Source organism: Macrotis lagotis, chromosome X (genome assembly GCF_037893015.1).
Source record: "Macrotis lagotis isolate mMagLag1 chromosome X, bilby.v1.9.chrom.fasta, whole genome shotgun sequence".
NCBI lineage: Eukaryota > Metazoa > Chordata > Mammalia > Peramelemorphia > Peramelidae > Macrotis > Macrotis lagotis.
Genome location: NC_133666.1, coordinates 284,137,097 through 284,163,328, shown reverse-complemented (window position 1 = coordinate 284,163,328; position 26,232 = coordinate 284,137,097). Strand labels below are relative to the sequence as shown.

At 33.5% G+C, this 26,232-nt stretch overlaps 1 protein-coding gene across 9 annotated transcripts in view; it reads right to left on the bottom strand.

Annotated features, from left to right (window-relative positions):
• Nucleotides 1–1,569: 1,569 nt before the first annotated feature.
• Nucleotides 1,570–26,232, bottom strand: part of FYB1 (FYN binding protein 1) — a 190,399-nt gene continuing 165,736 nt past the window's right edge. For 8 of the 9 annotated variants that reach the window (XM_074202664.1, XM_074202666.1, XM_074202667.1 and 5 more), the window contains 6 exons: nucleotides 22,976–23,042; nucleotides 20,974–21,073; nucleotides 18,955–19,117; nucleotides 10,083–10,116; nucleotides 3,892–3,923; nucleotides 1,570–1,748 (listed from right to left, as the gene is read on the bottom strand). In XM_074202664.1, coding sequence (XP_074058765.1) covers nucleotides 1,726–1,748; nucleotides 3,892–3,923; nucleotides 10,083–10,116; nucleotides 18,955–19,117; nucleotides 20,974–21,073; nucleotides 22,976–23,042 — 419 coding nt within the window. In that variant the 3' untranslated portion in view covers nucleotides 1,570–1,725. Of the gene's footprint in view, nucleotides 1,749–3,891; nucleotides 3,924–10,082; nucleotides 10,117–18,954; nucleotides 19,118–20,973; nucleotides 21,074–22,975; nucleotides 23,043–25,929; nucleotides 26,011–26,232 lie in introns of those variants that run through there. The other variant, XM_074202671.1, reaches the window with a different exon arrangement.

The window sequence follows — 26,232 nt, the reverse complement described above, 5'->3', positions numbered from 1 at the left end:
TGGTTGCTCTCCCATCACATACATCAAAACTTCATCTGTCAGACAACTAAAGATATACTTTAAAAATACTTAAAACATTTGGAATCTTTTTATAGTTTTACTGAGTCGAGATTATCTTTCTCATACACACACACACACACACACACACACACACACACACATATATATATATAATATAAAATTATCCTTTTTTAAAAAACAAATTTTCTGTTTGTATAGAAACACCCAGACCAATCTTTTGGTGAGGGTGGTTTCCTGTACGAAACTTTAAAATTCTTTGTTTAGGGGGACTGGTATTGTCAAAAAATGGCAGTCTACTTTGGAGCACATAATAGCTAATCTTCAAGTATTTAAAGTGCTTTCATATAGAAGAAGGGTTCGATTCTCTTCAGTGTTGCCTTGAAAGGAGAGACAGGTAAAAAATGGGTGGAGAGAAAGGGTCTTGGAATTCTTCAATAGCCACATGGTTCACTTGAAAAATAAGCAAATGGCATAAATTCAATAGCCATAGTATACTAATCAACAAATCACTCTCTTCTCTTTTCTGCCCTCCCTGACCTGAAAAAAAATTGAGTGTGATATTCTAATTTGACAGATGAGAAAATTACATGTCACAGTAAATATATTTTCTTTATATAATTTATATAGGCAACAGGATTGTGGATAGAAATGGAGGATCCTTACCTTTTCCACAGGGTTAAGTAGTAGATCCTTAGTTTGAAAACCACAAAAAAATTTGAAATTTTTTAATGTCTAAATTTTTTTTTTCATTAAGAAAAAATTGGAACTAAATAACCCTAGTTTAGCTTCTGACTTTGAAATAAGGTACACCTTTCTAGCAGTGTGTTCATTTGTACTCCCCCTGCTGGCAAAGAAAAATTCTTACCGAAATAGGTGCTGAATATAGTTTTAAAGCCTTTCTATTAGATTTGGAATAAAAATAATGTCTGTTCATAAACCATTATTCATAATGTTATGGATATATTTAGTTGAAGTTTAGATCCATGTAACTTCTCAGATGACATCACTTTAAATAATGATAAGATTCAAATTTGCATATCAAAAATCAGCTAGGAAATGGATTATAAAGATTATCTTTTATAACATTTATCTTAGATGACTGTACAAAAACACACAAATTATAACAAGTTCTCTAACAAAAATATGCTTTTAAAATTAACAAGTATAGACAAGACATTCTGCAAATTTAAAATATAAAGTGTACTGTGAATATAATTTAATTTTAACAAACTTTTAGAGGAGTTTTTAAAGTGAAGGAATTGCCTTCTCAGACACCAACTCATGTTTGTTTCCTAGATATAAATCATAAATGAATTTAATGGGTTTCCTTCTCAAGACACGTTTCCCATTTTATGCTCCTTTACCAAATGTCCTGTTACTGAAGTCCAACAACTTCTTATCTGTGAACTGTGTATATCCTTAAAAGTATAGAACAGGCAGCCCCTAAAGAAGCTCCTTCATGACTGTAGTAGAAGATACATACATAGCCTCATCAATGAACCCCTCTGGGATATTTATTCAGTAAAAGCATAACTTAAAAGGGACCCTGATTCCCAGGTCTTTATGTTGAGAATTGTACTTCATTAACAAATAAGTAATAGTAAAGTATATTTTTTGCATTCATCTGCTGTTACATCTTAATAATATGACAATTAAAACTGCAAATGCATATCTAATGAAGACAGCTACTAAATTGGAGAGTTATTAGTCATTGTCGTAGATGCAACCTGAAAAAGAAAAGGATACAAAATGTAATTAGAAGCCTAGAATTACACATATACATATTCTTTAAGTTCCCCAAGTTGGAAGAATGTCTTTTGCAATTGAATCCTATCATAGACACTGACATACGGGTTATAATACACAACTGAAGGATAACTTTAGCCAAAGGAAATATTGAACTCACTATTTTTAATGTACAAAATAAAATCAATTTGTTTACAATCTAGGTAAGAATTGGGATCTTCATTTGTGCTGGATTTACTTAGTCTAGTTTTTAATTTCCTTTATGCTCCACATAGTATATCATATGAATATGAAAATTTACCATGTTAAATTCAAAATGCATAATAAATAAAATAACATAGAAATAAAAACATAGAATATCAAAACTTTAAAAAAATTACCCAGACCTCTAAATGTGGGAGTCCTATAAAAATAAGTTCAGAAAGTAGAATTAAAGAATAAAGGAGAATTTTAAATAAAAATGTAGCTATTAAAATTAGCCAGATAAATGATAACTAATTGGTGAATGTGAAAATGATAAATTAGTTTTTGCATGAAAATTGAAATATAGTATAATTATTTAAAAATTTTCAGTGAGATAAAGAATGGTAGCAAAGAAGCAAAAGTATGTTTAAATTATAGAGAAGCAAAATTTCTTACTAGAATGAAGTATAGAAACTTTATTGGGTAAAATTTCCATCTTTTGAAACAAAACTAGGCAAAATACTATATAATTTATTATAGGGAACAATTGGATATGACCTAAGAGAAACACAAATGGCAATATTTTTACTTTTATCCTATCACTTGTCTTCTAAAATCTAATTCTGTTTCTATTCTATGGGGATCTTCTATAGTGTTTCTTTTCTTCAAAAATAGAAAAGTAGATATTGTATCATTTAAAAAATATATCTTTTTTTATGGTCTGAGACCCTTTTTTCTTTGACCACTTAATAATTTTAGGTCTGCAAACATTAAGGAAAGAAATTTATGGAGGTGATTGTTGAACCAATCATTAGTAATCTCAATTAGTAAGGTGAAGACTAGAAAAATATGTGGGAGAGTAAGGCATAGTGAGGATTGGGGGGATAGACTAAAGTTTATGAAGGACTTTGATATAAAACTCAGTTTATCTACATTTGGAAGTGGGCAGACAAGAGGTTGAGCCTCAGTTTGAGTCAGCCGAACTATTTGAAAGTAGCTGAGAATAAAACTATGACCTCAGATTGTTTCTTTATGTTTCAGAAATGCTTCCTCTTTGTTTCTAAAGAATCACATTTACACAGGCTGAAGGAGCATTTATAAACTTTAAGTGGAAACAAGGGCAGATTTTACCTAAATTCATAGTTGGAAAAACTATAATTCCAAGTAAAATAAAGAAAAATGATTTTAGTAAGAGAATAGATTATTGTTCATATGAGGATTAAGAGTTCAATAGGAAACAAGGAATAATAAATGAAGGCAGTAGAGAAAAAAATGGGCTATCTTCATAATGTGTAGTAGTTTTTTTTAAGAGGCTAGTTTTGGAATTAGAGGATCTGGATTCAATTTCTGACTGCTACTTTAAACACATGTGAATTTAAAAGTCACTTAACCTTTTTGGGACTCAGTTTATTCAACTCTAAAATAAGGGAAATGTGTCAAAAGATTGCTAAAGATCCCTTCTGGTTATAAATTCTTAATCTTATCTGTACAGAAAAATTCTCATATGGCAAGCCATGAATATGGAATTTCCAGGGATGGCTAGTCACTATTGTTAGACACCAGCTCAAAGGCAAAGACATAAAAGTTGCAGGTAGAATATCTTATAAGCCACAAAAACAAATAGTCACAAGAATCCTCATTTTTTTTTGATAGCTAGAGAGATTTAAAGCATAAATAAGAGTTAATAGTAAAAATTGAGGCAAATTGTGTTTACACCATCAGAATTCTTAGTATGTAAGCTTCATTATGCATTGGGAATAATTTTTTTAATGCTCAGAATATTAAGAATGATCATTAATTGTTGATTTTTTTTCCTGAAAATCTAAGAATTTAGATTAAGTTGCTAATTGTTCTCCCCTTCTGTGGATGGATACTACTTACTTTGCTGTAGCAAAAACAAATGTGTTAAAATATTGTAAATTTTTAAAAAATGAAACATACCATCAGCAATGTCATCATAGATCTCTCCTTCACTGGAAATACAGAAAAGAATATTTATTTTAAAGAAATTATTTTCTATGTATAATAAGCAATTAATATGAGAAAAGGTAACATAATATGGACATCACATAATATATTTGAAAATTATATTTTATTCATCCATATGAAATAGGTCTTTTGATACTAATATCTACACTTTAATTTTATCTTCTAATTTAGGTTTTATCTAATCTATATTTTATATTAATAATATAATCATAAATAAAAATAATATAAATATAATAAAGTCCAAAACTACTAATTACTTAACAATTATTCATTATAATCAAACAGTTAATCTGCTTTCATTTTGACACTTTTCTAGGCACCATAATGCCAGGTTCTTTGCATTCATGAATTCTGTATTTAAGGTATACCATTTATTTGCACTTTTAGCATTGAAAAATATGCTTTTAAAATTGATATAGAAATGTAATGATTATGATCTATTTTTAAAATGAAATCAACAAATTTAAGAGCTAAAATGTAGTTATTGTAATGATACAAAAATATATGACTATATTTATGTAATTCTAAAAAGTGATTGTTTATTTTATTCATTAGAGTCACAGTAACTCACAAAGATCACCTACTAAAGTGTGGAGGGCTTGAAATAAGCCTTAGCAGAGGGATTAATTACACAATTGTATGAATGCCAATTTTGGGGGGGGTATTTAAACATATTTAATACATTTGTGAAATGCATTTGGATACATTTACAAATCTATATGCAGGATTTCCAATTCCATATATATATATACATATATATGTATATATATGTGTACACATATATATACATATATATGTATATATATATATTTATCATTGACAATTCTTGTGTGTGTGTGTGTGTGTGTGTGTGTGTGCGCGCGCGCCAGGACCTATCCTCAAAGAACTGGCATTGTAATGAGAATTGTGATCAGTCTATAAATAACTTTGTTATTATTACTTCTTTTTATAATTTGAAATTTGTAACTAGGGTTACAAGTGACCTAACTCTAGAGACAGTGATTTGCCACTGTCTGGCTTTTAAAACTGCTTAATAAGACTAATCTGCTTGGTCCTATCTGATCTTAGGTTGTTGTGCTGCACCTGTACTTCAGTTCTGAAATCCTATTCATGCTTTCATTGGTTTGAATTTTTTTGATTTTGAATACTCAGCCACTGACTCCACACCTAACTCCCTTCAAAGCTTAACTCAATTCCTCCTACAAGACAGTCTATTTGTTTTGTTTTGTTAGTTTTTCAACATTCCTTTCTGAATTATTTTTTTTCCTAGGTTTTTGCAAGGCAAATAGGTTAAGTGGCTTGCCTAAGGCCACACAACTAGGTAATTATTAAGTGTCTGAGTCTGGATTTGAACTTTGGTACTCCTGACTCCAGGGCCTGTGCTCTATCCACTGCACCACTTAGCTGCTCCTTCATTTGTGAATTCTTAAGTCACCACATTTTTCTACCACCTTCCCTTCCTTCCCCTCTCCCCTTGATAGCAAGCCACCTGGTAAAAGTTGTAGATGTACCTTTGCGTTTTACATATTTTTATATTAGGTCATTCTGTGTGAGAGGAATTAGGACTAAGGGGAAAGAAAGAAAACCAGAAGATAGGAAGGAAACACCAAAGAGAAGTTTTTAAAAGGTGGACATAGTATACATTCAGATTCCATGGTATTTTCCAGGGCTGACCTGCTGATCTCAGTTGTTAATGCCATCCTCCAAAATTACTTCGTAATTTTTGAATTTACTTGTCAATGGACATATTGATTCTCTCTAGAGAAAGTAAGTCCTTTGTGGGCAGGGACAATTTCCTTTTTGTCTTTGTAGACCCAGTGCCTAGAGCCCTGTCTAGTACATAGTAGGTGCTTAATATAAAAATAAGTGAATTGCTACTGATTCTGCTTTACACATTTATTTCCCTGGAAATGTGATCTGACAAGGTGACTAGAACCACTAAAAGTATCTTGGATTAATTCTGGTTTTTCTAGTTCCTCTGCCTTCTTACCAGGCTTTCATTGGAATCAAAAGCCAGATTTTAATTAAGGACAGGGTCAATTCAAAAGACCATAATCAATTGGAATATTATGGTGAATGCTCAGAACTACCCTAAAGGAGCCAAGAATGGAGATTAATGAAAAATTCTGGCAGACAATGACATAAATATAGGAAGTTCTCATTCACAAATGTATCTAACAATCCTAAATCACTGAATATTGCACAGGGTATTTAAAGAAGGTTGGAAAAAAAAAATAGAGCTTAATACCTACTGTATAGACCAATAGATTGCTCAAGTCAGGGCCAGACCTGACAGATGGGTTATATCTCACCCTTGCTGTGATAGATAATTGTGGGATCATTTCTAACATAACAATCTTTACTTTTGTGTTTGTTTAGCTGTTTTTCAGTTGTGACTAATTCTCTGAGATGCCGTTTGGGATTTTCTTGTCAAAGACACTGGAGGGATTTATTATTTCCTTTGCTGGTTCATTTTCCAGATAAGAAAACTGAGGCAAGCAGGGTTAAGTAACTTGTCCAAGAGTCAACCAACTAGTAAGTTTCTGACACTGGATTGAATTGAATTGAAGCAGTCTTTCAGATGTGGGGCCCAGACTTACTGCTCCACTGTAATCACACCTGGCTTCCCCTACCTACCTATTCTCTCTGTTTTGCAAACTCCTAAGCTCCTGTTTGTTTTCAGAACTTAGCATTCTAACCCTTCAGAGTTCCCAAGAATCTATACAACAACTTTGTAGGTACCATTGGGAAAATTCCACGGCAATCCCTGGCCCTGAGAGCACTCTGTGATCAAGAAAGTACAGTTGGTCAGCCAATATACATTTAGTAAGAGTTTATTATATGCAAGCCATTGTACTAAGCTCTGGAGAGATACAGAAAGGCAAAAACAATATCTCTGGTCTCAAGAAACTCACATTTTAATAGGGAGGAGATAGGATGGGGAAGAAAACATGAAAATAAGAGAAATAACAACAACAATCCTTGATATATGCAAGATGAATGGGAGGTGACCTTAGGGAAGGTTCTGAGGGTGGGAAGGTAGGGAAACATCAATTCTAGAGGTAGAATTTAACCTGAGATTTGAAGGAAGCCAGGGAAGTGAGGAGGCACAGATGAGGAAGGAGAGCCTTCCAGACATGGATGGGGTCAGTCAGTGAAAGGCAGATTCAGGAGATGGAATGTTTTTGTGGGGATCCACCCAAGGAGAGTATTGCTAGGTCAAAGAATGTGGAAGAGTATGAGGGCCTGGAAAGTGGCCTGGTTATTAAGGACTTTGAACATTAGTTTAAAGGATTTTATATTTGATTCTGAAGGTAATAGGAAATCAATGGAATTTTTTTGTTTTTTGATTTGAGAGGGGCAGTCAGATCTATGCTTTAGGAAGATTTTTAAGTGGAGGATAAACTGAATTAGAGAAGAAACTCAAAGAGGAGAACAATCCAAAGTCAAAAATATAGTTATTTCTATAGTCTACACTTGAAGGAACAAAGGCCTGTATCAGCTTGGCAGATAGCAATAGACTAAAGGAGGAGATGGTGGGGGGAGATAGCTGAGTGAGGGAGGTGGAAAAGAGAGCTCATGGTAAGTGGACTTATTTATTTTTTTTTTTTTGGGGGGGGGGAGTATAAAGCAAAATTCTCAGCTGAGTGTGGGTGGATGGGAACCACAGGGTGTGGAGGGGAGGAGTAGTGCTATGGAAGGCGTGAGGAATGAAAAAGTTTGAAATAGCTGCTGTGAGGAATGATATAGCAGATTGATAAGATCATTCCTCCAGGCTAAGTTCTGCAAGTAGGGGCAGTGATTGCTTTTCCCCTTGAATTTTTAGTTGGACAAAATGAACCACACAGAATGCACAGGCAAGGATGGATTCGAATCTGTAATCATTGCATGTTCCCCTACTTTGTAACATACTCTTTTTTCCTAAATTAGTTCTTTCTGAAGGCCCCACCATCCTTCCATCCACTTAGGGTTTCCCAACCTTGGTATCATCTTTACTTACTTTCCTTCACCTCACATACTCAAATCTTGTCGTTTTTACCTCTGCCTTCCTCAATCTGGCCCCTTCTTTTTATTCCAGGTCCTGTCTCATCTTTCAATAGCTTCTTAATTGTTGCCCCAGCCCCAAGTCTCTTCCCTTTCTCATTTCAAATAACTCTCAAAGCTGTTTTCCTAAGTATGACCATGTTACTTCCATACTTACAACATAGCAACTTGGGGTGGCTAGGTTGGTGCAGTGGATGGAGCACACACCCTGGAGTCTGAAGTACTTGAGTTCAAATCCAGCCTCAGACACTTAATAATTACCTAGTTGTATGGCCTTGGGCAAGCCACTTAACCTCATTGCCTAGCTAAAAACCTAAAAAAGAAATGTAGTGACTCCCTACTGATTCTAGAATTAAATAGGTACTTAGAATCACAAACTTTTAGAGCTATTTTTAGGGAGGGGGAGTATGATTTGGGGAAATCCTGTGATTTCATTGGCAAAAGGAATTACTAAAGAGGTAATTTCTTTCACCAACACAGATGTGCATATCACCAAATGTTTTGCAATTTATTCGGGGTGAGCCCCCAAAGTCTTAGTGTAGTTTTTAAACTAGTTAAATTTAGTAAACTGTTGAAGCTTAAAATAGCCTTAAGACTTTTGGGGATAGTCATAACGAGCTGGCTGCCTGGGCCTCTGAGAGAATAGGTGACTAGCTCAAGATCACACAACATAAAATTACAAGGAATCTTAAAGGTCTCCTAGGACAACTTTCATCATTTTATAGTAGAGAACTCTCTTCTAGCTCAATTGATTAATTTAGTTGAATAATAATAATAACAAGAGAAATTGATGGCTATGATCTGTGGGTTTGCATATTTACTACATGAGCAAACAGAAAAGCATAGTTAAAACATTTGTATTTTTTGCAAATTAAAGCATCTCTAAGGTATCACCTCACACCTCTCAGACTGGCCAATATGACCAGAATGGACAATGATTAATGTTGGAAGGGATGTGGGAAATCTGGGACACTAATATATTGTTGGTGGAGCTGTGAACTCATCCAATTTTTCTGGAATTATGCCCAAAGGGCAATAAAAATGTGCATACCCTTTGTTCAGCAGTATCACTACTGGGTCTGTACCCTGAAGAGATTATGGAAAAAGGGTAAAAGCATCACTCATACAAAAATATTCATAGCAGTCCTGTTTGTGGTTGCAAAGAATTGAAAATTAAGTAAATATCCTTCAATTGGGGAATGGCTTAACAAACTGTGGTATATGTATGTCAAGGAACCCTATAGTTCTATTAGAAACCAGGAGGGATGGGAATTCAGGGAAGTAAGGAAGGATTTGCATGAACTGATGCTGAGCAAGATGAGAAGAACCAGAAAAACATTGTACTCCCTAACAGCAACATGGGGGTGATGTTTAACCTTGAAGGACTCACTCATTCTATCAGTGCAACAATCAGGGACAATTTTGGGCTATCTGTGATAGAGAATACCATCTGTATCCAGAGAAAGAATTGTGGAGTTTGAACAAAGACCAAAGACTATTACCTTCAATTTAGAAAAAAAAAAGTTATCTTATTATGTAATTTTGCCATCTCTTATACTTTATTTTTTTTTCCTTTAAGGATATGATTTCTCAGGGGCAGCTAGGTGGCACAGTGGATAGAGCACTGACCCTGGAGTCAGGAGTACCTGAGTTCAATTCCTGCCTCAGACACTTAATAATTACCTAGCTGTGTGGCCTTGGGCAAGTCATTAACCCCATTGCCTTGTAAAAAAAAACTTAAAAAAATGAAGAGAAGGATATGATTTCTCTCTCATCACATTCAGCTGAGATCAATGTATGCCATGGAAACAATGTAAAGACTAACAGACTGCCTTCTGTGGGGGGTGGGGAGAGTGAAGAAAGAATGGGGGGGAAATTGTAAAACTCAAAATAAATAAAATCTTTCTAAAGAAAAAAATATTTGTATTTTTAAAAATGCAAATTACAATCATAATTAAAATTAATATGTAGAGAATAATACTTATCACATTTATGTAACATAAGGTGTTATTTCATTTAACACAAGAAAACTGGCAAAAGTCACAAAATTATTTCTTTCTTGCAAAAAGATATGGCACTGAAAGATAAATTTTACTTACTTATCCACCAAACAGCTTCGAAGGACATAACCATCTATGAAATAAAAAAAATGGAGAAAAAGTTTAATATGCCATTTAGAAAAAAATTTTAGTTTTAATTTGTTTTTTTAAGCTTTAGTTTTAAGTTTACATTTGTAATATCTAAGATCAGAAGGCACTAGAAGTGATAATATGTTTCTTTATGACATTCTTTTCTTTTCAATATCTTTCTTAATACTGTATTCTTCTGACTTTTCTTCCTTCCAATTAGAATAAATCTTTTCAACAATTTGAATGAAAAGACAACAGTTGCTGGTGCTCCTTTACTTAACCATTGGCAAAATCTAATAAAATGAAATTTATTAGGGATAAATGTTGTTTTTAATTTAGGGATGAATGTTGTTTTAACTATGGGTCCCAAAAAATCAACTTCACAAGTATAATGTAGGGAATATAACTAGATAGTTATTCTGAAAAAGATCTGGAAGTTTGAGTGAACTTCAAGTCCAATATTAATTCAATGCAATGTCAAAAAGGTAATACTGTGGTTCCCTGAAAATAAGACCTAACTGGAAAATAAGCCCTAGTATGATTTTTTTTCCAAGATACTTATAAGTCCCACCCTAAAATAAGCCCCAGCTAAAATTATCAGCCAGACAGACACATTTAGTATATCCATTGCAACACATGATGGATATATTGGATTATAAGATAACAATATAAATACATAATTAAATATAAATAAATCATATTATTGACATTAATATTTAAATGATAATGTAAATGAAAATTAAATATTTATAAATAACCAAGCCAGCACCTTTGAATGAGAAATAAAAGCCTATGGAAGCAAATAAACTCAAAACTTATTGCCAAATGACCAGTGTTCAGTTGTAATGCATGGACATATGTATACACACTTGATAAATTCTAGTTGGAAAGAAAGCTCCACCTCTAATCATCACTGAGGGCAAGAAAGATAAGATTAAACATGTTTCAGGCACTTATGTTCTTCTGGTGCACACAAACAGGGAAATGGGACGTTTTTATGCTGCCCCTTGTTATGTGAGGTGACCAAAGAGGTCTGTAAGTCTGGGAAGAAGTCAGCACTCACCATGTTAAAGATAGGAAGCACTTTCTTTCAGGGAAGAATAGAGAAAGTAACGATTCCTGCAGAAATGACTGCCTATCTCCAGAAAGCCCTAATGTGTCTTTTGGAGCAAAAATTAATATAAGATCTGTTCTTTTTTTTCCCCAGGAAATATGGTACATGCTGCATTAAGAGAGGCATAGAATCCAGAAAGAATAAAATGAGTCTCATTGTATTCTGACCTGATCAGAGCATTTCTAGTCTATTATGTTCTAGTGCTGGGCATACATTTTAGGAAAAAATTGATAGTATTTAGTCAAGGACAATAAGTATAATTAAAGCTGTTCTTTGATATGAGGATTGGTTGAAGGATTGCAGTTATTTAGTATAGAGAAGAGAAGACTCATGGTAAACAAAATAGCTGTATTCAAGTATTTTAAAGATAATCATTTAGAAGAAGAGTAGAATGGGCTTCTTCAGGAAGAATACTTTCCTATTGATTGAAGGCCTTCAAGTCTTCCTGGGGATATTGTAGAGGAGATTCTTGCTCAAACATGAGTTGGATTACATTAATATGGTCTTTGAGGTTCTTTACAACTCAGATATTATGTAATTTGGATTTTTCTCCTCCTTTTTCTCTGCCTGTCCTTTCTTTTCCTCTTCCTTTTGTAGGACTATAATATAGTATGTAATATAATATAGGAACTCTAATATAATAAAAATTTTACTTCACCAGATAAAATTTGATTTTATGTATATTCATTGAGTGGCTGCTATTGCCTATTTTTTGTCCACCATTTTAACAACTTTTTTTGGGGGGGAGATTTTTTGCCAGACAATGGAGTTAAGGTGCAGCTAGGTGGCACAGTGGATAGAGCACCATCCCTGAACTCAGGAGTACCTGAATTCAAATATGGCCCTAGAAACTTAATAATTATCTAGCTGTGTGACCTTGGGCAAGCCACTTAACCCCATTTACCTTACAAAAAAAAAAAGACAACAGAGTTATGTCCCTTGCCCAAAGTATCTGAGGTCGGATTTGAACTCAGTTGCTCCTGACTCCAGGACCAGTGCTCTATTTACTACACCACTTAGCTAACCCAACTTTTTTTTTTAAGAAAATAGTGACAATATGGCTATTGTCTTTGCAAACTTCTATCAGTTTTTTTCTTGAGGTCATTATTATTATGAAAAGGAACCATTTTAAAGATTGAAAAACTGCTCTAGCAAATTACAGATAAAAGACTTGACATCAAGAATTCCTCAACAATAGAATGTTCTTCTATAATATTTTCATAAGAAGATAATTATTACCTTTCAAAGGAAATAAAATATAAACATTATATTTTCTTTAGCATTAGTTCATTTGCCTATGATGACCATTTCCTAATTTATGAATTAATGTAATGGATCAGGTGTCAAAATTACTAAAGAGTAAAGAATATTCAACACTATTTTAATAAGATTGAAAAATTTCTAGTTCAGATCATTTTATACCTCCCTTTTCATTTCACTGAAATATTAGCAAAAAAAGCTTATACACAAAAGATCATCTAAAAATTGATTCTGCTTAGGGTTGTTTTAAGACTAAAGTTCCTGTCACTCACTTTCATGTTAAGAGACTTTCCTCTTCAAACAAGACAAATATCACTTACATTAATTCCCAGAGGGAGATGAAGTCATCACTGACATATTCAGTGCCATTTGCTTGTCTCATGTCAGATGATCTGTGTAATTAGTCAGCTCTTAGAACAAATTACTGATTCTTTGTGTCAGGGCCACAAAGCATAAATCGTACCCCAAATGAGTCCATAGCACAAAATGAGTCCATGTCAAGAACCAGAATCAAAGTTGAATACTTGCTTGAAACTTTTTTTCCTGAATGAATTGTTTGTTTCTACCTTTATTTTAGTTGTTCCTTATAAAAGTGTAATGGGGGAGGGGAAAGTATGTAGGAAAAAAATTCATCTAAGGAGATTACAATGGTAAAAGTTTCTCTGGCACCTTTACTAATGTAACTAAGCTAATTATTTCACAATGACAGAACATTTTCTCTCTTCAATGCAAAGTCAATATTATTTTGGGTTGGCATGCATTCCTTACAGCTTCCATTTAAAATTAGAAGAGATAAGATTGGAATAATGTATTCAGAATTAGGAATTGTTATCTGAGATGTGGCTCTCAGTTTATCCTCATCATATGGATCATAATGTATTTCAGTTTTTAATCAATTGTTTCCTTATTAAGACAGGGTTGTGTTTTCAAAAGAAAGGTACAAAGAATCTCTATGACTCTGTCAAGTTGAAGTCTGTTCCTATGTTGGAATAGCAGTTTTTATTATAAGTATTGCTGGTGGAAGCACTACAATATCTTTTAAAATTATTTACCAGAATATTTGTGGTACATGATTAAATATCATTAGTAATTAAGCACAGTCATAGCCCTTTCTATTAGAAAAGTTATTTATGGCGATTTATGATAAATAGCTCAGCCATTTATGAATATCATGAATTATATAAAGGTAATTCTATTTGATTTTCAAACACTGATAGCATTCCCCTCCTCTATTCTGCCTGCTCAAGTGCTCCTCTTCTATTTTTCACTTAGCTCATCCTTGGTGTTAAATGAATGTTAAACTATTATTAGTAGTATCTAGAGAAGATTCTTTGAGGATAAAGTATTGGATGACACCTTACTGCTCTTTTCAGTTTCCTGAAATAATGCACCAATTTTGTGTCCATTAGCTGCAAAATCATAATTCATTGCTAATGGATAGGATTTTTCCAGGGTTGTGACTTTTAATGCTATGGAGCTTTTGCTCTCTGCATCCTTTTAAAAACCTAATTCAATTAAAGATGATTCATGATGTGTCAAAAAGAAAGTGAATTATTCCACCATAATTTTTTATATAATCTATATTTTATAGTTCCTAGAAATAAATCTCATTTACAGTTGATAAATCCTGTCTTTGCTCACATGTGAATATCCCCAATGGTGGATTTTGGTGCAACAGATCAGCTTCTGTATTAAAGCTTTGTAAATTATGTAGAGGCTCATATGAAAGTGACTCCCACAGATAAAAGATCTAATTTTTCTCTGGAAATCTCCCCTCAGTAGGGTAGAACACACTGATAGGAAACAAATGTTTTGTTGACATTTGGTAGGGCAGAACTAGCTCAGAAATGAGCTCCTACACACATATGTCACTATTAATTCTATCCCAAAATGTCTGTTTGCTTTTGTGTAGCAACCACTTCCAGCTAGTGAGTGACTTATGAAACTACTAAAAAAATTCAATGAATTGGTAAATTCTTCTTTTAAAAAAATTTCCAGTATTCCCAAAATTAAAAAAAAATCATATTTTCCCCCTCTTTGATGAGCATCTTGTGACTTTGACTTGAACAAGTTGCCTAACCTTCTTTCTAGGCTTCAGTTTCTTTATCTGTAAAATGAGGGGGTTGGATGTAGATCCTCTCTGAGGTTTCTTTCACCTTGAAAGTTAAGATAATTTAAGGATAATGTATATATAACATGAGCACATGTATAATATATATGTGTATATCTGTATATGTATATATATGAACATAAATATATATAATCATATACATATATAAATTATATATATATATATATATAAATATAAATTTAAGCTATTAAAGCTTGAAACTGTAATAAGATTTTGGAACCAACCTATATGTGCCTCTGTGTATATAGAAATACATGTATATGTGCATATATAAACAAGTTATTATTATTATATATATTATATTATATTATATACACATGTAAAAATGTGGTCAAATTCAGAAATTCAGTAAAAAAATAACATACAATTTGGGTATATTCAGGCAAAAGTTATTAAAATATACTATGCTCATCTGCCTAAACAGTAATAGAACTGATCAACTATATGTGAGTATTTCTGAACATTTTTCTTCTCATCAAGGACTGGGAAACTCTACTGCTTCATTCTAATGTTTACAAATGATTTCTTCCCAATAACTGACAGGAAGTAGATGAACTTTTTGCCTGTTCAAAACTGATTTATGGTAGGGGTAGCTGGCACAGGGGATAGAGCATTGGCCCTGGAGTCAGGAGGACCCGAGTTCAAATCCAACCCCAGACCTTGGACAAATCCATTAATCCCATTGCCCACAAAAATAAAAAGCAAACAAACAAACATTGATTTTTATAGAGTCAACCATACGTTAAAAAAAGGCATATTTCTTTGAAAAATACATCCTTCAATAGATACTATGGGGATTCTGCAGGAGCAGATATTATCAGAAGACAGCTGTTTTGGTTTTGTCTTTGTATTCCTGACACCTAGTAGATAGTTAATAAGGGCTTATTGATTAACTCCAGTGCCAAGGAAATCCTCTCCTCTAAAAAAGATGAATATAGTAAGATGAATTCTTGACTAGAAACCTTTAGATTTGAGGGGAAAAATTATTTTAGAAGAATGAGTTAACATTGGGCCAAATTTCATCTTTAATCCTAAGAGAAATATAGAATGGGATGAAGGTTCTTTTGTATTAATGAGAAGATGTAACTTGCTGGTACCCAAGCATGCTTGACCAATTGCTTAGGTTTTATACATCTAAAAGATTCCATGTGCTACAACTAAAGCAGGCCTGAAAAAAAAATCATTTCTAAGACTACCCATCATTATGGTAGCCTATAACTGGAAATTTGATCAGGTCACATCAAGGACTTGAGATTACAGGGTGCATTAAAAAAATCTCAAGAAGGGAATGTATTAGACCCCAAGTATGAAGCATAGAATATTCCCCCTTTTACAAAATATTATGGATTCCATCTCCCAATTTGAGAGATATAGGATATTAGGATCTGCAGAAAAGGATATAAACAGAAACAACATAAGTTAATGAAAAGAGAAAGATTTGAGCTAAAAGATAGTTATAAACAGAGACAACATGAAATAATGAAAAGAAGAATGGATTTAAAAGACCCAAGTCAAAATCTCAGACTTGCCACTTAAATGGCATATGACTTTGGGAAAATTATCTGTCTGGTCTATTGTTTCTCCTTGTATAAAATAGGAGTAATATCTACTGAGAGGTATATATAACATCAGTGAATAACTTGTTGTGATTGAGTCATTTTTTAGTCTTGACCAACTCTTCAAAACTCCATTTGGGGTTTTCTTGGCAAGATGGGAATGGTTAGCTATTTCTTTCTCCAGCTCATTTTATGAATAAAGAGGCAGCTAAGTGGTGCAGTGGAGCCCTGGCCATCGAGTCAAATGGACAGGCATTTGAAACTGTCCTCAGACACTTGACACTGACTAGCTGTGTGACCTTGGTCAAGTTACTTAACCCTGATCCAGGGCCATCCCGATTCATATCTTGCCACTGGATTCAGATTTTCTTTATCTGGAGGAGAAAATGAGGAGGGTAACTTAACACAGTATCCTCTCACTCAAATCCAATTCATTTGCTTGTCATGACATTACCTCCCCTAATATCATGATCTTCTTCAAGAACGAAGGACAAATGTCATCATAGGTGAAGAATTAAGGCAAACAAGGCTTAGTGACTTGCTCAAGGTCACACATCTACTAAGTGTCTGAAGTTGGATTTGAGCTAATGAAGAGAAAAATTCCTGACTCTAAGCCCAGATCTTTATCCACTGTACCATCTCACTGTCCCAAATATTATATATGCAAATGCTCTGAAACTTTTAAAAAGTACTCTTATGTCTAAGGGCATGTCTCCCAGAAATCTGCATTGAATTCTACAGCGTGGAAATGATAGAAATCCTCACCATAATAGATGTTAGGAGCTGTAAACCCTCATCCAGGCCTCTGGGGAATATTATTAATATTAACTATTGGCAATATTAGAAATGATTTCAATAAAATACATGGATTAAAGTATTTCTAACTAGTCTATCATAATCATGATAGTGGAAAGTAAAATAAGGTTTGCCAAATATTTTACTTACAATACCTTATTTGATCCATTTTGTAGATGAGAAAACTGGGACTGAGTGGTTAAATGACTTACCTAGGGCCATACAGCTAATACAGTAGTAAATGTCAAAAGCAGAATTTCTCTAAGTTCATCTATCTATTTCCTGTGTTGGATTACTTTAGTGAAAATCTTGCTTTTTGAAGTACAAAGTGGGGGGGATATAATATCTGTGACTAAGGATGTGATTGACTTCTTATATACTGCTAGATTTTAGTTTGAGATATTCCATCATGCTCATAAAGTCTTAATTTTGGAATATGTTTGTGAATATGACTGCTTAGATAGAAATAACAACCGAACTAAATTTCAGTTCTAATTTAGTGTTCGGTCTCAAAGTTTTTGAATAACATGTTCTTCTAAGGACTACGAATTTGGGCTAGATATTGAGTACAAAAGCAAAGTATGATTACCAGAGCTCTTGAGAGATAGTTGAATTTTTAATAAAAGGAAGAGGGTGAAATAAATGGATAAGATTTGAGAGACATTCCAAGAATAAGATCTGGAGAGAAATGAAGAAACAGAGGTGAAAGTAACAGAAAAGTACAAGTAAATGAAGAAACTTGATTAACTGAAGTGAATAAAATAGAGAAAACAAGTACCAAATCAGATGAAAAAAGTAAATATGTTTTATGATGGTATGTTCTTGGTAGCTTGCCAATTTTTGCTTGTATCCATGTAGAAAGGTTTGAAATGTTCCTTGAGAAGCTGTTCACTTGACTGCCACTTTGTAATAATATATAAACAAAATTCTTTTCTCTATGTTTCTAAAAACCAGTGGACTGATAATAGTTATTTTCATAATCGGAATTATAGGTTGATGGGCCTATTCCCCCAAGTTTCTGTGATGGGAAATATAACACAAAGGGAGAAGAGGATTCAGAGAAATGTTGTTCTGGGCAGGAGCCAATCAAATCTTTTTTGTCCCCTTTGTTTCCTTTTCTTATCTATTACTACATCTCATTCCTAGAACATCAATTCAATTCTCATACACAAGTTAGTTTTCTTTTGTAATTAAAAATGCAACCAAAAGCCCATCGTGATGCTTCTGATTAATGTTCTGAGTGGCCAACTCTCAGGCTTGTAGAATCACAGAGTGTCCATCTTGGAAGGCACCTCAAAAGTCTTGTACTATCTGTATCTATATAAGAATCTATCATTTTTTGCTTAGCTCCAGGGTCCTTTCTCTCTCCAAATCCCTCATTGCCTATGTTTCACTAGCTCTTACTGTGAACTCCCAAAGAGTATCTCTTTGGATGGTACCCATTTTTGTTCCTGATAAGACTGAGCAGACAACACAGCTTTGAACTACTTCTCCTTCAACTTTCAACCAAACAAACAAAACAAGCTTTATATACATTTTTTTGAAAAAAGTTCACTTAAATAAATTTAAATAAAGGAGATTAAAAATTCCTTAAGGACACAGACTTTTATTTATTTGGCTTAATGTTTATAATTTTGACCACTCAAATATTAAATCAAAGCAAATACAACTGCAAAATAGTAAACTGAAATTGTGGATATGATGTAAACTATAAAAAATTTAAAACGAGTGCTGAATAAAAGTTATTCAACATTTAAGAATCAAATTTATCATTTTATCTAGACATAAAGGATTCTGAATAGAAAAGAACTTGCAGATTGTCTACTATAATTCCCTTCCTCTATGGACACTTAGAAAGAGAGTAATTTGAATTTAAGTCTGTTAATTTTTTTATGAAAATTTCAACATTCTAGCATATACCCCAAATTAAAGAATTCATTACATTATCCAAATTATAGACAATGCAAAGTATGTACAATGACTTACATTTTCCTTCTTCATTCCTGCACAGCACTTTTGTATCATCTGTACTTTGTATAACTTCAAGAGATTCTCCAGGCTTCAATTGCAGATCTCTGGTTCCCCATTTTTTAGAAGTTAAGGTAGGTATCACTTGAGTTGTATAGAGGACTCTAATTTCACCATCAAACTGAAAAAAAAGAGACATTATTTATATTTTCCCCAAATGTGATATTAAAACAACAATTTTGCATGGAAATCTGTTTATATTCAATTCAATCCAACAATTTAGCAAGTATTAATTAAAAATTTGCCATGTTCAAAGTTCTTTGCTGGGCACTAGGGCTACAGAGAAAAAATAATGGAAAACAGTTCCTGCCTTCAAGAAGGTTACATTCTACTAGTAGATATGACATCTAAACAGATAAGCACATTCAAAATATTTTAATGAGGATAGACAAATTGCTACCTTGCTGACAAATTAAGTAAATATGAAGATAGTGAATTTGACTGGAGCATAGAGTATGTGAAGGGGATATTGTGAAATAAGGCAGAATGTAGCCTAGGGACAGCTGGCAAAAGACTAAGTGCTAAATGGAAGAGTTTGCATTTTATCCTATAAGCACTAGGAGATTCTTGAGCAATAAAGAGACATGGTCAGGAATGTTATTTTAGTAACAGAGGAGAGGAGAGATAGGCTAAAAAAGGAAAATTTCTAGAAGTAGGAAGTCTAGTTAGGAGCCATTGTAATAATCCAGTAGCAATGATAAAGATCTGAATATTGTGTACCCAAAATGGGTACCATCCAAAGAGATACTCTTTGGGAGTTCACAGTAAGAGCTAGTGAAACATAGGCAATGAGGGATTTGGAGAGAGAAAGGACCCTGGAGCTAAGCAAAAATGATAGATTCTTATATAGATACAGATAGTACAAGACTTTTGAGGTGCCTTCCAAGATGGAGACTCTGTGATTCTACAAGCATGAGAGTTGGCCACTGTATAAGTAGAGAAGAGATAGATCTAAGAGATGTTGTGCAGTTGTAATCACCAAAACTTGGCAACTTGACAACATATATAGTCACATATGTAAGGGGAGTGAAAATGAGCAGTTGAAAATTACATTTAGTTTGTAAACCTGGGTGACTGAAAGCTAAAGGGACATTAAGAGGTGTGTTTAAGTTCTGAATAAAATTAAATGAACTCTGTTTTAGTCATTTTGTGACTAAGATACCTATGAAAAATCCAGGTGAAGCTGCCCAGCACAAGTTGGTGATGTTGGACTAGAACTCAATATATAGAAAACTTCTGGGTAAGTTCTCTGTGTTTATTCTATACATATGATATGTTGGACATTACATATCTCTATATAGAGATGATAATTGAAATAGTAAGATATAAAGAGAACATCTTAATAATGGTATTGAAAGAGCAGATGAAGAGTCCAATATTGATACTTGGAGATCTCCATGATTAGAGGGTGAGACATGATTGATGAGCTACTAAAGGCAAATAAGAAGGAACAACCTTATAGACAGGCAAAGAATTGGGAGACATCAGGGTCAAGATTTTATATTTGCATAATCAATTTCTATACATTATTGAATTATAAAGGAACAAGATTACCAATATATCCCATTTGTGAAAAAGGCAAATGAAAACTCAACCAGAAATTGTTTTTAACTTTAAGAGTCCAAAATAGAGGATTTAACATCTTGATTCATTATTTGTATATGAAATGATCACTTGGCCCTGAATTATAATAGTACAAGGAAAAGTACACTAGATTTTAATTTATTAAATGCTTTAAGGCAGTATAAAAATTGTATGCAAGAAGTTAAATCCAAAAATTGGGTAACATTAAAAACACCTATGGGCAGGAATTGTCATTTATACCCCATTTCAATAACCAGCATAGTACCTTGAATATTTGAGATCCTTATCAAATACTTGTTGAATTCAAGCCTAAAGCATTGACATTTAAAAGCTTTCTTATTAGTAAATAATTTTACTGGCTTTTGAAATTCTGATAAGATTTAATTGACTTACTTTGAATTTTTTCTTGAATTCCTTTTCTTCTTTTTCTTGCTTTTTCAGCTTCTTTAGGTCTTTTTCTTCTGATTTGTTTTTGCTAAAGTTCACTCCTAGACTGTAATACCAGAACACAGAATAGTGACACTTTCCATCAAAGCTTGAAATGACTTTCATAAACAACATATGTTCAACAGAAAGACATTCTCAGCAGTAGCACTATAGTATTAAATGTTAATTTAATTATCTATTTTCTTGAGAAAGCAAATATATTTAGTGTCACCAAATATACCACAGGAGAGACTGCTCCACTGAACTTTCTAGCTCAAAGGGACCTTAGGCATCATTTGTTTAGTTCAAACACACTTATTTTAGACACAAAATTTTGTAGGAGTGAACATTCCTCTGCAGTTTTTGTCCTAGAACTGAAAAAATCATAGATCTGTAGATCAAGAACTGCTGCAAAGTCTACTAAGATGATGTCTGTTCTTGGAGACTTACAGGGATGTTTGGCTTTTGAAGTCTCTCAGATATGCCATAAACTTCACCTGCATCAGAAAGACTTTTAATTACTCTTTGGCCAGCCTAAGGTGAGGTATTTACAGGGATGAACTATAGACAGCTCACTCATACAGGCTTAAGAGCTGAATGGTAAATTTTCAGCATAACCATTTGCACCTTAAAAATCAGCAAACAATATAGACCAGGGCTTGATTTATTCTTTTGCTGTTTATCTAAACTTATGAAAGTGATGGAGAAAATGCTAATAAAAGTGTTAAAACTGTGTGATGGATACATTATTTTTCCCCGAGGACTTGGTTATTAAACATTTAGCAACATATAGCTAAATATTTGTTTCTGTCTTGACTGAATATTAGTCATTTATAGAACTCCCATCTATTTGCTTGAAAAAGTATAGTGTAGTAGAATTGTTGTAGAGATCGAAATAGTTGTGGAGATCAAAATCATATAAGAATTTTTAATATGAGAAATAGAATGAATGTTTTCCACTTGCAATTGGATGGCAGCACACCTTCAGGTATTAATTCTCCAATTAATCTCTTCTGGAACTTAGGTTGGCCAGAACTGCATAGCAGCAAATAAAACTTGGCCTTGAGTTAAAACTTCCATCTTCTTTGCAGTTGAATAATTCTTGGCAAAAAAGTAGGAATGTTATAAAGAATTTTCAGAGTTAGCATGGAATCTTGAAAACATTTCATGTGCAAACAAAATAGATTATATTTTCTGGCTGAGAGCTACAATACTAACTCAGTTTCTCCAATGATGGATTCATTTCTATTGATACTATTACAATGGACCTTTCCCATATATATTTTATAGTGTCACATAAAGCGGTGAAATCAGAATATCAGATTTCACTTTCATTGGAAATCTTATTCCAATAGCTGTATATATATTTTTGATTCTAGCCTAAAATTTTCTTCATTAATTTCCTACTCTACAAAAATGATTTTATAGCAACAAAAATTTTACTCTCTCTCTGTGTGTGTGTGTGTGTGTGTGTGTGTGAATAGTGGACATAACTGATAAAGAGACAGCCCCTATTAGAGGCCCCAGAGAGGCCAAGAAAAAGAAAGAAAAGAATCTGCTTAGGGAGTATGGTGGAGATTTGAACAAGTTGAGTTAAAAGTTACAGGTGAAAGAAATAAATCTAGATCTGTGATATTCTCTATTCGTACAGGGTATCCAAAAAGTCTCAATGCAGTTTAAAGCTTTAATAGTTTTGGATGAATTTCTATGCAATAAATGAATACTCTAGCACAATAGACTTGAATAAAGTAGTGAAATTAGCATACTGATTTCACTTACATTGGGAATCTTATTTCAATCACTATTTCTATTTTTTCAAATATTTTTATATTCTAGTCTAATTTTTCTCTTGTTAATTTAATTAATTAAGCTTTAATAGATTAAAACCATACTAAGACTTTTTGGGGATACCCTGCATTTTTTTTAATCCCATAGACAAAAAAAATAGAAAACTTGTTATTTCTCTTACCTGACTTCTATGGGTGGAGCAGGGAAGTCAGATGAATCCACATCATCATAGACTTCATCTCCTGCATCTATCAAAACACAAAATAGAAGAGAGATGGAGTGGAAAAAAAGATTAGTCTTGATTTTTGAAATAGAGATTTGATTTTTCAGTTGGCATCAATTTATAAGAAGCAGATCAGAAGGCAACCTGAGATAGTTTTCTTATCTTGCTCTTGTTCAGACCATTTTGTGATCTATTTGGGTTTTTTGGGCAAAAGAAGCTGGAGTAATTTGCCATTTCCTTCTCCAGCTCATTTTACAAATGAGGAACTGAGGCAAACAGTTAAGTCACAAATCTTGTGAGTATCTGAGATTAGATCTGAATTTATGAAGATGAGTCTTCCTGATTCCAAGTTCAGTGCCACTAGCTGCTCACTTTTTCTCCTGAGATTTGAAGGCATTTCTAAAGGGTAGTGGAACCTGGTCAGAGTTTAGTGTTCAAATGCTTTGGGAGCAGCTCCCACAAACAATGAAGCAATTATCTGAGTTTCTAGAGGGTTAGCTACCGTGTCACTTTTATATCTCTTGTGCTTGAGGAAGCAGTTGGCACCTTATAAGTACTTTTTAAATGGTTGTTGATTGATTGGCTGAATGCCAATCTAGTTAGTCTCTCTTCACAACTTAGATCCAAGGTTAGGATTGTTGAATGCATTCATAGGCAAGGCATTGGCAGTAAAGTCAACACATCACCTGGCACTGTACAATTGATTCCGTTGAATGGAATGTTGAGCATCAGTGATGGAGGAGAGAGATTTGAAGTTAAACCAGCTGAGGAATTTGGGAGACTAGTGTGTTTTGGTCTCAATTTAAATTAGAGTTCTTCAATTTGTTGTTTATGTCATTGGCTTTTACTCCACAAAGAAATTATTGGCATTTCTTAGTAGGTGATTGTTTTATCTATTGATTTTTGTCATCTTTATATGCAAAAAACTCAATTGTTCCAAATAACTAAATCACTACTCATACCAGGAGTCAGAGTGGCAGAGGACCAGGAGGAAAGGTGATTTCATATAAAGTGATAGGATGACCTTTTCATCTAAGATTTGTTTTCTAGTTTATCTTCTTTTGTATCCAATCAGTTGATGATAGACATTTTCCTTTTGCCCTCATGAATTCTCTGTGGATTTTTCTACTATTTGTGAGTTGGGGACAAGGCTTAAAGAGTGATATTAATGAGGTGATTCTGCAAGAAACTGTGTTTCTAAAAGAATCCTTCACAGCAAGGACTAGGAAAACTAGATGATAATCTTTAAAGGACTATAGTGCTTTGAACAATAAATGCTCAATAAACGTTTCTTGACTAGTCTTACAATAGCAGCCACCAAAATTATTTTCAGTCCTTTGGGATTCCTAAAAATGCATTAAAACTTGTTTACTTTGGATAGTTTCCAGGATAGTTTTTAATATATATATATATACATATATATATATATATATATGTTTATGAAGAATACTACACAATGTATAAAAAAAAGCTGAAACATCCTAAATTTTTTTCTCAATGAGTTTGTAATCCTTCACCAAGGACTACCTCACTGTGGGATCAAAGTGACCTTGGGTCTCAAAGATCACACCAATAGTCCTTACCTAACTGGAAAAGCTTTGTGTATGGGCCCATCAGTAGAGAATATGTCTGTAATCTGAGAACCAGTCTGTTTAAGTTCAGAGAGTTTTACCTTTAGGTTACAAAGAATGTCCATGAAGATGAGTAGAGATTGTGATCCATGTGCACAAAATAACAGATCCTTGAATTATTTTATCTCTAGAGTTTTCAAAGCCCAGTTAATGTGGCTCCTGAGGCCTTTCCTAACCCTTCCTCTCCTTGGAGTGGTTAGTGCTGCCTTCCCTTTGAAATTTCTTTTTATCATTTTGTATGTGCTTTGTATTTCATTTTCTTTATATAAATGTAGGCACCTTCAATTAACATCTAGAACTATTTTATTTTTTCTCTTGGTTATCACTGTACTTTGTATAGAGGGAATTTAATTAATGTTTATTGAGCTATCCTTGGGATGTGGAAGCTGAAAAAAATCCCTTGAGAATATTTCAAATAATGATATGTTTAACTACTTCCATTATATTCTCTATATTTTTAATCACTTTGTTTTTGGACATATTTTTAACTAGATCACTACATCTATTATATTTGATATATATAACTTAATTTAGCCAATATTTTCTGGGTTGCTGAGATTTTTAAGCATCTCTGAAAATTTTAGATTCAGATATAATGATCAATTCAATGCCTTAAATACTTTTTTAAGGTTTTTTTTGTTTTGTTTTGTTGTTGCTTTTTTTTTTTTTTTTTTTGGCAAGGCAATGGGGTTAAGTGGCTTGCCCAAGTCCACACAGCTAGGTAATTATTAAGTGTCTGAGGCCGGATTAGAACTCAGGTACTCCTCACTCCAAGTCCAGTGCTCTATCCACTGCACCACCTAGCCACCCCCACTGCCTTAAATACTCCCAGAGAATGAAGTACTTTTAGATTATCATGTTAGGATTATAAATACCATACTATTTTGTAATTGTTTTGATATTTTAAACAATGATCCTTTTTTTCTAATCAGACTTTTGAAGTGCTTGCATATTATATCGTGACTGTGTTTCTTAGAGAAAATGATTTTTAATCACAAGGGGCTCTTTTTTTGGGGGGGGGGAGAAACAAGAAAACCACATTATGCTAATTCTCCCCATCTTCTTTTCATTCCCTCCTCACCTGCTCCCTGGGCTAGTCGAATGAACTCACTTTGCTGTTCTTCCCCCGCCCCCCCCTTCCTGGAGTTGCTTGAGTGTTATAAGGCTTGGATAAAATGGTTATTAACAGCGCTATACCTTCCCATGGGATGGAAGACTACCAGGCCTTATCATCTGCCATTATATCCTGAAGTCCTGGCACTGACCTTCTGGCTCATCCTAAGGATCCTCAGGCCTTGACATCCTCCTCCTAAATGAACCTTTGGATCTTCTGGGCTTTTCCATCTGTTCTGCAGCTGGAATCTTTTATAAATTATTCCTTTCAGTTAGGTATGAGTTCCACAAAACCTCTATTTTTATAGCTAGTACTTATATTATCACAGTCATGGGCATATAGAAAGTCCTCAAAAATGCTTTTTATTTATTCATTTATCTGTCCATGCATCTATTCATTTAGAACTTCTTACAACACATACATGCTCACAGACCAAAGTTCATATTTTTTAAAACCGGGGAATATCTTTG